This window comes from Labeo rohita, chromosome 20 (assembly GCF_022985175.1).
Source record: "Labeo rohita strain BAU-BD-2019 chromosome 20, IGBB_LRoh.1.0, whole genome shotgun sequence".
Classification (NCBI taxonomy): domain Eukaryota; kingdom Metazoa; phylum Chordata; class Actinopteri; order Cypriniformes; family Cyprinidae; genus Labeo; species Labeo rohita.
The window spans coordinates 17,009,259-17,023,841 of NC_066888.1; the positions used below are offsets into that span (position 1 = coordinate 17,009,259).

Genomic DNA, 14,583 nt, shown 5'->3' on the forward strand with positions numbered 1-14,583 from the left:
AACTTGTCAGATAAAAGGTGAGGTGAGCTAATCATAGACTAAAGACCCAGGTAAACAATGAATTAATCTTTTCTGTGTCTTATAGCATTATAATTTTGTCTTGTTTGTAGTGTGATCAACGTTTGCATAAGCAGTAGATGTGTTAGGGAAGTAAGACATAACATTTTAATTATAATTTACTAAAATGAACGAAATGACTCGAAAAAAAGATTCGTTCATTTTGCTGAACGAGACTCAAAGGTCCGAGTCGGTAAAATGATCTGAACTTCCCATCATTACTACGAATCACGTCTAAGTTCATCGTCTGTGTACTCCAGCTCAAAAAGGTAGAGAATGGCGAAAACCTCCATCTTATTTTCTCCTACAACTTCAGAATCGTCCGACATTGTTGTACCTTTTCGCTTGTAAACAGCGTTTGACTCACTTGCACTTTCTTAGTCTTTGCGCGTTCGCTTTGTAAACACTGGGTCTGTAGTTCCGCCTACATTCGGCGTGAGCTTTCGACATGATTCAATAGTACGTAGCGTCGTGAACCTGCATCCCAGAGCCTGTGCTACACAAGCTTTTGTGCTTAAAAAGTACACAAATTTTTATTTTCCGAAAAAAAAAAAAAAAAAAAAAAAAAAAAAAAAAAAAAATCATTTCGCTAGATAAGACCCTTCTTCGTGGCTGGGATCGTTTAGAGCCCTTTGAAGCTGCATTTAAACTACATTTTGGAAGTTCAAAATCATGGCACCAATGAAGTCCATTATATGGAGAAAAATCCTGAAATGCTTTCCTCAAAAACCATAATTTCTTCACGACTGAAGACAGAAAGACATGAACATCTTGGATGACAAGGGGGTGAGTAAATTATTTGTGAATTGTTGTTCTGGAAGTGGAGTTCTCCTTTAATGTGTGTATGTGCCATTGCACAGTAAGCGTGTGTGGAGTATTTCCACGTATCTATTTTTCCCAGAACCCTGCAAGCTTCCTGTGCTACTTCCCAAGCTTTTGGAGCAGGAGGGAATGGGAAGGGTAATGTTGTTATTTCCACCAGAGAGGTCTGGCATGTTTTCTGAGGCTCTGCATGTTTATGTGTGTGTGAGAGTGTGTGGTGGTCTGGCATTCGGTTTTGAATTTAGATAATCTCCTGAAGGTAAGTCTTTTGTCCAGTCTCACATGCATCAGGTCTCAGTCACTTACAGTTAACTTTAAATAGTTTGGTTACCATAAGAGGGAAAGATCCACAAGTGTTTAAACAGAATTTAAGAAATCTCATGCGCTCATACTGACAGCATGTCCAGTGTGTAAACAGTACTGCAGCTCTAGAAGACAAGGGAGTTTAGGAAGGAAGCAAGAAAGGAGAGAAGGTATGTGTAGGACAGAAGGAATGATTAGTAAAGAAATAGGAAAAGTAGCAGAAGGAATATATGTATGCACAGGAAGAAGGAAGTTATGTTTAGGAAGGAAAGAAGAAAGCCATGAAGAAAAAAATGCAGGACATAAGGCAGGAAAGAAGGAATGTTTAGGAAAGAAGGATGGCAGGACTGCAAAGAAAGGAAAGAAGGAAAGAATATTTAAAAAGGAAGAACGGAAAGGAGGAAAGTAAGCTTAGAGGAGGAAGGAGGAGAGGCTGGAAAGGCGATGTATAGGAAGGAGGAAAGTTTGGAAAGAAAAGAAGGAAAGCAGGATGGAAAGGTTTTAGTAACAAAGGAAGATATAAAAAGTATGTTTAGGAAGGAAGGTAGATAAAAAAGAAGGAGGATATGCATGGAAGGAAGGTATGTTTAGGAAGGAAAGCAGCATGCCATGAAGAAAGAAATGCAGGAAATAAAGCAGAAAGGAAGAAATGTTTAGGAAGGAAGAAAGGAAGGCAGACAGGAAAAAGGGAAGGTGGGAGTGAATAGAAGATAGGAAGGATGGAATGTTTAGGAGGAAGGAAGACAGTACTACAACAAAAGGAAAGAAGGAAGGAAGGAATATTTAGGAAGGAAGAAAGGAAAGGAAGAAAGTATGTTTAGGGGAGGAAGGATGAAGAAAGAAAGAGAATGTTTAGAAGGAAGGAAAGTTCAGCAAGGAAAGAAGCAAGGCAGGAAAAAAGTTTAGGAAGGAAGGAATGAAAAAGGAATAAATGACATAGCGTATCGCGGCTCGTGGACCTTTCCCGATACCACCCCCTTCTCCCACTTCACTTTCTGTCCGACTACACTGTCCTATCTAAATAAAGGCATAAAATGCCAAAACTAAATCTTAAAAAAGAAAGGAGGAAGGATGTTTAAGGAAGAAAGGAAGGTAGGAAGCTATGTTTAAGAAGGAAGGAAAATATGCATGCACAGGAAGAAGTTTAGGAAGGAAAGGAGGAAGCCATGAAGGTAAAATGCAGGAAATAATGCAGGAAGGAAGAAAGGAAGGCAGGCAGAAAAAAAGGGAAGGCAGGTCTGAATAGACAGAGAAGAAGAAAGGACCGATGGAAAGTTTAGGAGAAAGGAAGACAGGAAGGAAAAAAAATGAAGGATTGCAAAGAAAGGAAAGAAAAAAGAAAGGAATATTAAGGAAGGAAGAGATAAAAGGAGGAAAGTATGTTTAGGGGAGGAACGAAGAAATGAGGAAAGAGAATGTTTAGGAGGAAGTAAAGTTTAGGAAGGAAAGGAGTAAAGCAAGAAGGAAAGGTTTTATTAAGAAAGAAAGATATAAAGGTATGTTTAGGACGGAAGGTAGATAAAAAGGAAGGAAGATACGCATGGAAGGAAGGAAAGCTTAGCAAGGAAAGAAGGCAGGAAGAAAAGTTTAGAAAGGAAGGAATGAAGAAAGGAATGAATGTTATAAAGGAGAAAGGACTGTTTAGGAAGGAAGGTGTGTTCATAAAGGAAGGTAGGTAGGTATGTAAAAAATGAAAAGCAGCGTTCAGCCTGTCACCATGATGCAAACAGGAAATATCAGATATACAGTAGTAGTTCTTGACAGGTTTTTTTTATTTGACTGCGCTGCTTTTCCATTGTTTTTTCTATGTAAACATGGCTGAATTTGTCAGCTGCATTTGCATCTCTTGCAGCGTCTCATGCATGAAGCGGCATTCTAAAAATGCGTCTCTCAAGTTAAAAGAAGTTCACTCCCATCTTCTTGCAGGTTTTTGCTATTCCACTGCCCGCGTCGCATCTTTGTCAACAACAAAGCGCGTTCTGTGTGAATGGCATCTAGTGGTATGAGCACGACACACATTAGTGGTTAATCACGTGAGCCGACATTCGAATTAATCGATAAAAAATAAATAAATAAATAAATACATACATAAATACATAATAATAATAATAATAATAACATTATTTTATAACATTAATAATAACATTATGGCCCAACCCTACCTATAGACAGTCCCAGTAACGTATGCAAGAATGTGTGTGTTGAAACGCACAAAAATGTGTGTGTGTGAAACAGGCCAAAAACCACAGAATTGGAGCTGTATTCTGAAGGCATTGCTCATGACCTTGGGACAACCAGGTGCTGTAACAAACTAAACCACCCCACATATGAAACACCCTCTAAATGACTGTACATTACCAAGCCTCATGTCACCCACACACCAGTCAGATACAGATTTACAAAGGGAATGTGAGGCGAGGATTATGTTATTGCCCTTGAGGGACTTTCAGAGAATTCAGTGTTATCCGACCATCGTCATTCTGAGACTTGGGCGCAGTGATTTTGGTTTGAGTAGACTAAAGGTTACTACCACGCTGCTCTGGTATTCCTGAGTACTGTGGTGGTTTTCCTGTGAAGAGGCTCTGTTGTGTATAATCAGCTGATAGGCAGCGTCCTCCCTCTCACCCACAGCAAAAACACTACATACCACACATACCTTGGCATCAGGTAACGCATACACACGTCCCCCTCCTTCACTGATATTTCGCAAAAGTCAACAACTCCCAGCATTCCTGCTGTTTGTTGAGGCTGATTCTCCAAGTCTAATATGGACTTCTTTGGATTCAAGAACAAGACTGAGCTGCTGCTCTTTCACAATACAGTAAATCAAACCATTCATTTTTTACCATCCCCTGCAGGGGCCTCTAGTAAAGTTTTTAGGGCTGTACAATTTCAGAGAAGAAAAAAAAAAAAAAAAAAACTAATTGTGATTTCTCAAAAAGAATAATTACAGTTTTAATAAGATGTAATATATGGAAGCCTATTTCCACCACTGTATAAAAAAGCAATTGCGTTTTTAAACTTGCAATTCTTACTTTTCTTAGAATTGTATGATATAAACTCACAATTGCGAGAAGTCAAAAATATTTTAAAAACAGAAATATATTAAAAAAAATAAATACATAAATAAAAAAATAAAAATAAAAAATAATTTGCAGTTGACTTTTTTCCCCTCACAAATGAGAGTTTGTGTATCAAAATTCTAAAAAAAAATTTTTATCAGAATTGTGCATTATAAACAATTGTTAAAGTTAAAGTCAGAATAGCGAGATATAAATTTGCAATCGCAAGTAATAGTCAGAATTAAATATATATACAGGTCCTTCTCAAAAAATTAGCATATTGTGATAAAGTTCATTATTTTCTGTAATGTACTGATAAACATTAGACTTTCATATATTTTAGATTCATTACACACAACTGAAGTAGTTCAAGCCTTTTATTGTTTTAATATTGATGATTTTGGCATACAGCTCATGAAAACCCAAAATTCCTATCTCAAAAAATTAGCATATTTCATCCGACCAATAAAAGAAAAGTGTTTTTAATACAAAAAAAGTCAACCTTCAAATAATTATGTTCAGTTATGCACTCAATACTTGGTCGGGAATCCTTTTGCAGAAATGACTGCTTCAATGCGGCGTGGCATGGAGGCAATCAGCCTGTGGCACTGCTGAGGTGTTATGGAGGCCCAGGATGCTTCGATAGCGGCCTTAAGCTCATTCAGAGTGTTGGGTCTTGCATCTCTCAACTTTCTCTTCACATTATCCCACAGATTCTCTATGGGGTTCAGGTCAGGAGAGTTGGCAGGCCAATTGAGCACAGTAATACCATGGTCAGTAAGCCATTTACCAGTGGTTTTGGCACTGTGAGCAGGTGCCAGGTCATGCTGAAAAATGAAATCTTCATCTCCATAAAGCTTTTCAGCAGATGGAAGCATGAAGTGCTCCAAAATCTCCTGATAGCTAGCTGCATTGACCCTGCCCTTGATAAAACACAGTGGACCAACACCAGCAGCTGACATGGCACCCCAGACCATCACTGACTGTGTGTACTTGACACTGGACTTCAGGCATTTTGGCATTTCCCTCTCCCCAGTCTTCCTCCAGACTCTAGCACCTTGATTTCCGAATGACATGCAAAATTTGCTTTCATCCGAAAAAAGTACTTTGGACCACTGAGCAACAGTCCAGTGCTGCTTCTCTGTAGCCCAGGTCAGGCGCTTCTGCCGCTGTTTCTGGTTCAAAAGTGGCTTGACCTGGGGAATGCGGCACCTGTAGCCCATTTCCTGCACACGCCTGTACACGGTGGCTCTGGATGTTTCTACTCCAGACTCAGTCCACTGCTTCCGCAGGTCCCCCAAGGTCTGGAATCGGTCCTTCTCCACAATCTTCCTCAGGGTCCGGTCACCTCTTCTCGTTGTGCAGCGTTTTCTGCCACACTTTTTCCTTCCCACAGACTTCCCACTGAGGTGCCTTGATACAGCACTCTGGGAACAGCCTATTCGTTCAGAAATTTCTTTTGGTGTCTTACCCTCTTGCTTGAGGGTGTCAATGATGGCCTTCTGGACAGCAGTCAGGTCGGCAGTCTTACCCATGATTGCGGTTTTGAGTAATGAACCAGGCTGGGAGTTTTTAAAAGCCTCAGGAATCTTTTGCAGGTGTTTAGAGTTAATTAGTTGATTCAGATGATTAGGTTAATAGCTCGTTTAGAGAACCTTTTCATGATATGCTAATTTTTTGAGATAGGAATTTTGGGTTTTCATGAGCTGTATGCCAAAATCATCAATATTAAAACAATAAAAGGCTTGAACTACTTCAGTTGTGTGTAATGAATCTAAAATATATGAAAGTCTAATGTTTATCAGTACATTACAGAAAATAATGAACTTTATCACAATATGCTAATTTTTTGAGAAGGACCTGTATATATATATAAATTTAAAAAAAAAATTTAAAATTGCAATTCTGACTTCTGAGTTTGTTTCTCATAATTCTGACTTTTTTTCTCAGAATTGATATAAACTCACATTTGTGAGTTATAAAGTCAGAATAGCATGATATAAAATTGTGAGAAAGTCATCATTTAAAAAAATAAAATTGCAATTCTGACTTTTTTTCTCAGAATTTTGAGATATAAAACTGTGATTCCTAGTTATAAATTATGAGGGGGGAAAAGACTTGCATGATCTCAGAATTATAAGTTCATATCTCACAGTTCTGACTTAACTCACAATTGTGTGTTATAAAGTCAGAATTTGTGAGATTATTTCTTAGAATTGAGAGTTTAAGTCAACATTTTTTGTTTATTGCAAGTTTAATCTTGGAATTCTGAGTTTTTTGCTCGCAATTCTGAATTTATGAGAAAAAAAAGGTCAAAATTGCAAGGTATAAAGTCACATTGACTTTTTTTTTATTCAGTGGTGGAAACGGCCTTCCATAATATAATAATTATGATTATTAGTAAAATATTAAAATGTAACAACATAGAAATGTTACCATTTTAATAGCTTACTGTAAAACTAAGAAATTTAAGTGCAACTATTATTAATATTTAATTTCTTCATTTTCAAATGTTAAACCATCAATTTTTTTTTGTAATTTTATTTTGAAGGAAAACAGCTTTTCTTTTGTTGTCAATAGCTGGTTTATAAATGCTTATTACAAGTGTGGGAAGTTGCATAATGATCGTTTTTATGGAGCAGCAGTTACTGCGAACTGAGCTGCTGAAAACTGAAACTGAAAACTGAAAGTGCTACTTGTGTATAATAATGCAGTGCAGCGCCTCACTCCAAAATATGGAGCACATATATTTTATTAAATCACTGCCTTGCAATTTGATAATCGCACTTAAGCCGTTTCGTGATTTCGTTCTATTTGAAATTATCATGCAGCCTTTCAGAAGAATTTACTATTTACACGCTGGCAGAAACTCAGGCATAACAAAAAGTATATGAAATTCTACAGGCTGTAACTCAACACAGCTTAGCCTGGTTTGGTAGGCAGTGTTTTCATTGGGCTCACACACTTCAGATTGTCCTTAAATGAGGGGGTGAAGCTTACTCTGCTTTTAGTGTGGACCACAGGGCCTCCGCCATTCCCAGCATTCTTTTAGTGTCTGGGGCATGTCGCTGAGCAGGGGAGGGATAGAGAAAATAAAAAGGATAGAGAGAAGCAACGGAATGAGAAAGAAATGGAGAGAGGAAGTGATAAAGTGAAGGAGATGGCAAGATAGAGTGTGTGTGCTTTGCAAGGCACGTATGTTCAGGTGTGCTCACAGCGAGAGGATTAGTTGGGTTCAGAAGTTAGTTGTGAGCAGACGTCTGGTTTGAACCAGAGAACAACTCTACTGTTGTTGTTTTAAGTTACCCCCAACATAGCCTTTGCCTCTGGTCAATGAATGTGTGACTATAAAAAGCAGATGTAGTGTGTGTGGTGTGCGACTGAATGTGTTTGTGTGTGTATACACCGTGTATGTGTGTGCACTCACCAACATAGCCCTCTTCTCCAACTAGTTTAAGAGCCAACTTGTCTGCCAAGACAGAGGAGTTTCCATGGGCGATGTTAGCAAAAGGTCCAGCATGCACAAACACTGGAGTGCCCTGACATGACAAAGACATAAACAAAATCAATGCAAACCATTCAAGTCACACCTGCATCACAAAATATCACACATTAGCAAACATGCCTCTAGATCACCTGAAAATTACAGTAGAAATTTTTCATTAAAGGAGAAGTTCACTTCCAGAAACAAATTTTTACAGATAATTTACTCACCCCCTTGCTATCCGAGATGTTCATGTCTTTCTTTAGTCAATAAGAAGTTATGTTTCTTGAGGAAAACATTTCAGGAATGTTCTTCATATAGTGGACTTCAATGGTGCCCCAAAGTTTGAACTTACAAAATGTCTTGTCTCATCTCTGCGATGCACATGCGTAGTCTGTGTAATCCGGGTCAACACAGTTAGGGTATGTCTAAAAACTCTCGTCTCGTTTTCTTCTTCAACGTCAAAATCACCCTACATCGCTGTTTTACCATTTTTTGTAAAGGGCGTTTGATCTTATTTGCATGTTTACTTTGTAAACACTGGGTCGGTACTTTTGCAGGGATGTAGGGCAATTTTAAAGTTGGGGAAGAAAACGAGATGGGAGTTTTTTGACATACCCTAACTGTTTTCCTCAAGTTCACACAGACTAGCATTTGAGGTTAAAAAGTATATAAATTGTCAATTTGTTGCAAAAAAATCATTTTTCTAGACCCTTCTTACTCGGCTGGGATTGTTTAGAGCCCTTTGAAGCTGCATTTAAACTGCATTTTGGAAGGTCAAACATGGGGGCACCATTGAAGTCCATTATATGGAGATAATTCCTGTTTTTTTTTTTTTCCTCAAAAAACAATTTCTTATCGACTGAAGAAAGAAAGACACAAACATCTTGGATGACAAGGGGGTGAGTAAATTATCCGTAAATTTTTGTTGTGGAAGTGGAGTTCTCCTTTAAGAGCTGATGACTAATAATAAAAGATGTAGTTTAAGTGGTCAATCTCCACATCTGAGTATTTTACACAAAACACGTGGTTGAGATTTTATATGGCTAACACCATTTTATATTCAACAACAATAAACTTTAAAGAAGTCTGGAAAATCTGTTTCATCATCAAGTGCCAGAAAGCATTTAAAGCTCTGTGAAAATATGAGGTTTGAACTGATGACCCTGCGGTCCTCTGTAACTTCCCAAAAACACTGAAAAGTGACACTGACAGCTGAAGGGACAGGAAAGAGAGAGTGCAGGAAAATGGAACAGGGAGTACATACAAAACAAAGAACGGAGTGATGAAGTCATTTAAATTCAGGAAAAGGATGCAAAACCTAAACACCAATTGCACACTGATTTTGACAATGTGTAGCTCATTATAACCTAAAAATGTTTCACAGATTTAAAAACAACTCAGACCAAAGCAATCAGTTCTGAAGGTCATCAAATAACTTTGTTCCATCTGCGAAAGAATTCAACAAATCAATTTACTGTGTCGAATTTGCTCACAAAGTAGACATATCTGGCAGCCTGTCAACAAGTCAGTAAGAAAGAACGAGTGATGGTCTTTATGTGCGACTGTGAATGGAAAAAGAGTGGACTGGTTTTCCAGTGAACTGTCCTCTGGAAAAGTTTTACGAAAATAAAAAACTATGATATCAAAAAAAAAAACTAAATAGGAAAGATTGTAGCCCTCTGCCCTTTAAGTGTGGAAAAGAGAAGAGATTTGACATGCCAATGCCAGGAAAGTTAGAAAACAGGAAAAACCAAGCCACAAAGACAGTAGACAGGAACAAGCTGGTTATGCTTATTTAATAATGATCATCTTATTTTGATGATGGTACGGATTATCTAGTTATTCACTAATTTTCATTACGTGAACTACAAATTGATGTCATTAGTTCTGTTAATAGTAAAAACAGTTTTAGAAACTACTACGTTTTTTATGTTCTATAATACATCATAGGTTCAAGTTGTTTTTACGCTCACCAAGGCTGCCTTTATTTGCTCAAAAATGCAGATGACAGCAGTATTGTGAAATATTACATACTTGTTTTCTATTTGAATATATTTTGAAATATGATTACTTCTGTGATGGCAAATTTGAATTTTCAGCAGTCATTACTCCAGTCTTCAGTGTCACATGACCCTTTAGAAATCACTGTAATATGCTGATTTGTTGTTTAGGGAACATTTCTTATTATTATCAATGATGAAAACAATAGAGCTGCTCAATATTTTTGTGAAAACTGAGAAATTTGATTAGGGATTCTTTGATGAACTCAAACATCTTTTATTTGAAAAACAAAGAAAGAAATTATATGTAACTTTTGATCAATTCAAAGGATTAGTTCACTTCAACAGGGATCAGCAGGTTGAAGGTCCAAACTGCAGTTTGGAATAGCCAAGGAATAAGGGTCTTATCTAGTGAAACAATCAGTAATTTTGTAAAACAATTAAACATTTATATTAGGGCTGACCTCAGATTGCGTCAGGGAAAAACAGCAAGGAGACTGTGTTAACGTTTTAATAATTTATTGATAAACTAGCGATTTCTTTGTTTTCGGTTTAAGAGATTAAGTCGGCGACACTGACTTATCATCTCTGTAGTAGTGATACGCCTGTATGCATGTTACATACAAATTACATAATCTGAGAATATTTGTTTTCTATTTGAATTGGCTTATTTAAAAGTAGATATTCCACTCTCTATAGATACGTTTCATGTCTGTAAGGTAAGTATACACAGAGTTTCGAAGTTTCACACTCAAGTTTACAGAGACCAAGACAGCAGAAAGCGCATCCTGTTTGCTTTCATTATTTTACAAAAGCGCAACATTTCATTGTTATTGTAAGTTCACACATAAACGTAGAGTTTTTACAGATTCTAAAGATGCATTACTTTTTTCTGTAAAAAAGTGTGATCTTTCCAACATGACTATGTGATGTGTGAAGCTGAGCTAATGCAAGATGAGCATTTGTGGTTAAAAGTATATAAAATGTAAACTTTTTTTTTGGGAGGGGGGGGGGGGGATATGACGATCGTTTCGCTAGATATGACACTCATTCCTCAGCTAGGATCATGTAGAGCCCTTTGAAGCTGCACTGAAACTGCAATTTGGACCTTCAACCCACTGATCCCCAATGAAGTCCACTATTATGGAGAAAAATCCTGGAATGTTTTCCTCAAAAACCTTTTCTTTTTGACTGAAGAAAGATAGACATGAACATCTTGGATGACATGGGGGTGAGTAAATTACCAGGAAATTTTAATTCTGGAGTGAACTAATCATTTAATGAATCCTTTGAAAATAAAAGCATTTATTTCATAAATAGAAAAAAGAATATCTCACTGCCCCCAAAATTTTAGATTAGTGTAGATGGTCAACATACATACAGTTAACTGGTGTTTTTATCAGCATGACATAAACAAAAAGTTTACCAGGCAAATCTAAATATGAGCTATATTTTTCTATATAAACAGTAAAATTAGGAATAAATATTGGAATAAAGTAAAACTCTAAAGGGAAGTTGTCATATTTAGATGACTTCTACAGAGAAATTTGTCCTTGAAGTGTACAACTAATGTACACACACAAAATCAGTTAACAACAATCCATTGGAGATATACTTTCTCTTAACACTTCTCACATCTTTAGTCTATTATCAATCAAACAGGCTTAGATCCATCTGTGAACACATGCACATCCCCTTGTTCAGTCATTCACTAACTTCCTCTCTCACTCCTCCACACACACACATACATCCCAAACCCAACAGGGACATTACAGCACCACGCAAACAGAATATTCCCACAACCCTTTGCTGCCTGGCTCGTTCTGATATGATTCCTCCTCACAAGAGAAACAGGAAACCAGGCAGGAAAGGTTTCACAAAGCAATTCTGTGGTTCTCTTTACAAACATGGAACCCCTATGCATCTCACACGCACAAACATACGCCCATACATACAAAACAATCAATCACTAGTCATTAGCATGTTTTAAAGCAATAAAGATGAAAGGCATTCCAACAATCAGGCTTTTCACCGCTGTCTATTTCTCATTTCCAGTTTTCTCGTGGTGTTCGGGGTGTGATAGTGAAAGACAGAGACAAACTCCCACTGAGCCAAAACCAAAACCAGATGTGCATGTGTTACTGTATGAGTGTGTGTTTTCTGTGTCATGCCTCGAATATCCTATCACTTCACCAATGCTGAGAGTATCAAGTTTGGGAGTTTCCATCAAGATAGGACACTAATGTGTGCATATGTGTGGGAGACAGAATAAGATAAATAGCACACAAGCGAGCGACTGTGTAAAAGACACTGAGAGTTTGGGGTACAGGAACAGGGAAGAGGTCTCACCTCCAGTGTCTGCATCAGTGTGGGTTTGATAGCATCTTTCATGAGGACTGCCAAAGCCCCGGTTACACCCTAAGAAAACCAAAGAGCAAAGAAATGTCAGAATATATTGCTCGTAGCAGTTGTTGAAAGTTTCTATGATAGAGCTGTCAGCCTGTCACAACCGATGACTTGTGATTAACGACTATATATTGTTTTTTTATATTGTTTACAGTGTAAGTTTAATACTAATACACACTATTTACATTTAGGTAATACTTAAATATTGCAGAGGTTCATTACGTAAATGTAAACACTATATTTTCACAATATTTTAAATATTTCTTTTGGGAACACTTAATTCACAGTCAATTCACACTGCTGTTTTTGTAGCCCAGACAACATGAATATTATTATCAAAGTGAGTAGTCACGATTAATCGATTCAAACTAAGTTTGTTTATATACTATAAGTGTGTGTACTGTCTATATTTATTATGTACTTATAAATACACACACACACATGTATATATTAAGTAAAAATATTTAACATTTATATGTAATATATATATATATATATATATAAAAGTTTGTGCTACATACTTTGTGTGTGTACTGTGTAAATGTATTTATATATATATATATATATATATATATATATATATATATATATATATATATATATATATATATAGTAGTATGTAGCACAAACTTTTATGTTGAATCGATTAATCGTGACCAATCGTTTTACAGCCCTCCTGTCTTCAGCTAGAAACAGTGTTTCCTAATTTTTGGGGATTTTTTTTTAAATCGTTTGATGAATAGAAATTTCAAAAGAACAGCATCAATTTATAGGTATTTATCAGTTATCTCTCTCTGTCTCTCTCTCACACACACACACACACCAAGTCATCTGCAGTGATCGGCTGGCCGTTTCTGCTGCTGCCCACAACCATTCGTCCCAGCCTGGCCCGCATATCAGCCAGTCCATCTGTCAGAGCAAGGATAGCCATGATCTCACTGGCCACCGCGATATCAAACTGGGTCTGTAACAAACAAGAAGGGAACATCACATATTGTCCAGCACACAAACACATCACAGTGGTGATGTGTTTCCATCAAAATGAGTCGTTGCGAGATAGACAGCAGAGAGATTTGTCAGAGACGCACACACGCAACATCTGCCAAGTCTGGTTCTTTATCACATACAGTAAACTGCTCCCACATGTGTCCAAGACAACCCCAGCTGGAGTAAAAGCCAAGCTGTCCTGGTTTAACTCTCAGCTAATAAATACTCCCCCAATAAAACAGCTGGGAGCAGAGGAGTGGTGGCCAGATGCCCTATCAGGAGAGATGGGCCGCTTAATACGTACCTCTTGTGTCATCATTACTTGCCATTTAACTGCATTTACAGCACCTAATTGCTGAGATGATACCCTAAGTCAATGTTTGCAAAGCCTGAAGTAACATGCTTAAGTGCTTTTTTACATTTTAAACACACACTCTCACTGTCTTTCCAAAATACATAAAGCATAGTATCCACCTTATTTTTCCCATTAAAGTGGGTGCAGCCATTTGTAAAATTTTTGTGTCTAGCTTCGGTCTCATCCACTTCCAGCTATTTTTAGCTGCACAAAAAGCTCATTTTGCTGCTTGATATTGCAAATTGGTGTGTCTTACCATATTATTTTAATGTATTATCATAATTATGAACACACTGGTTTGTAGTGCAAAATGTTTTACCGTTTACTGCACTTTGATAATCTTCTTGTTATTTCCCTATGGTGGATTATGAACCGGACGTCATTACCAGAAAACAGATTATGTCCGCATTAAAAAATAAGGTGGATACTGCAGTGGTTCTCAGTCCTGGTCCTGGGGGTCCACTGCTCTGCACATTTTGCATGTCTCCCTTATTTAACACACCTGATTGAGATCATCAACTCATTAGTTCTATTCATGGATCTCTCTCCTAATGAGTTGATGATCTCAATCAGGTGTGTTAAATAAGGGAGACATGCAAAATGTGCAGAGCAGTGGACCCCCAGGACCACGACTGAGAACCACTGGTATACTATATGCTGCTCAAGAACAAACGTGCTAGGGCGTAGTGCACATTTCTGTGGTTTTGATACAGTAGGAGGGACATGCATGACCAGCTCAGAGGGTCTCCTACAGCCTTCTTTGAGACATTTGCTTTTACTTAAACCGTTTCCCATTGAGGTGCAAACTGTTATCTGCCTGATTTGGTATAAAAGTCATTATTTCTGACAGCCGTTGACATACTGCAAGACTTCACAGACTGCAGTTAAGGGAAATATACATAAAAGTCAGAGAGGGATAGAGAAAGGGAGATAAATATTCATTGAGGAAATGTGACAAAACGTCTACACATCACATTTAAATGCTGGTAAAGTGAACCAGAAGTATGAAGCACGTACCTGGCGAGAATGGCCTTTTTCTGTGTTGGCCTGGCCAACAGTGATCTTACGCAGAAATCGGTCATTGGTATCAACAACTGTTTGAAA

At 37.5% G+C, this 14,583-nt stretch overlaps 1 protein-coding gene across 1 annotated transcript in view; it reads right to left on the reverse strand.

The window, feature by feature from the left end:
- The window catches only part of mthfd1l (methylenetetrahydrofolate dehydrogenase (NADP+ dependent) 1 like), a 44,709-nt gene that overhangs the window by 14,309 nt on the left and 15,817 nt on the right, over positions 1-14,583 (reverse strand). Inside the window, exons 17-20 of the mRNA XM_051138366.1 lie at positions 14,497-14,573; positions 12,961-13,101; positions 12,081-12,149; positions 7,672-7,783 (exon numbers count right to left, since the gene is read on the reverse strand). Of these exons, the coding sequence (XP_050994323.1) occupies positions 7,672-7,783; positions 12,081-12,149; positions 12,961-13,101; positions 14,497-14,573 (399 nt within the window). The remainder of the gene's footprint in view (positions 1-7,671; positions 7,784-12,080; positions 12,150-12,960; positions 13,102-14,496; positions 14,574-14,583) is intronic.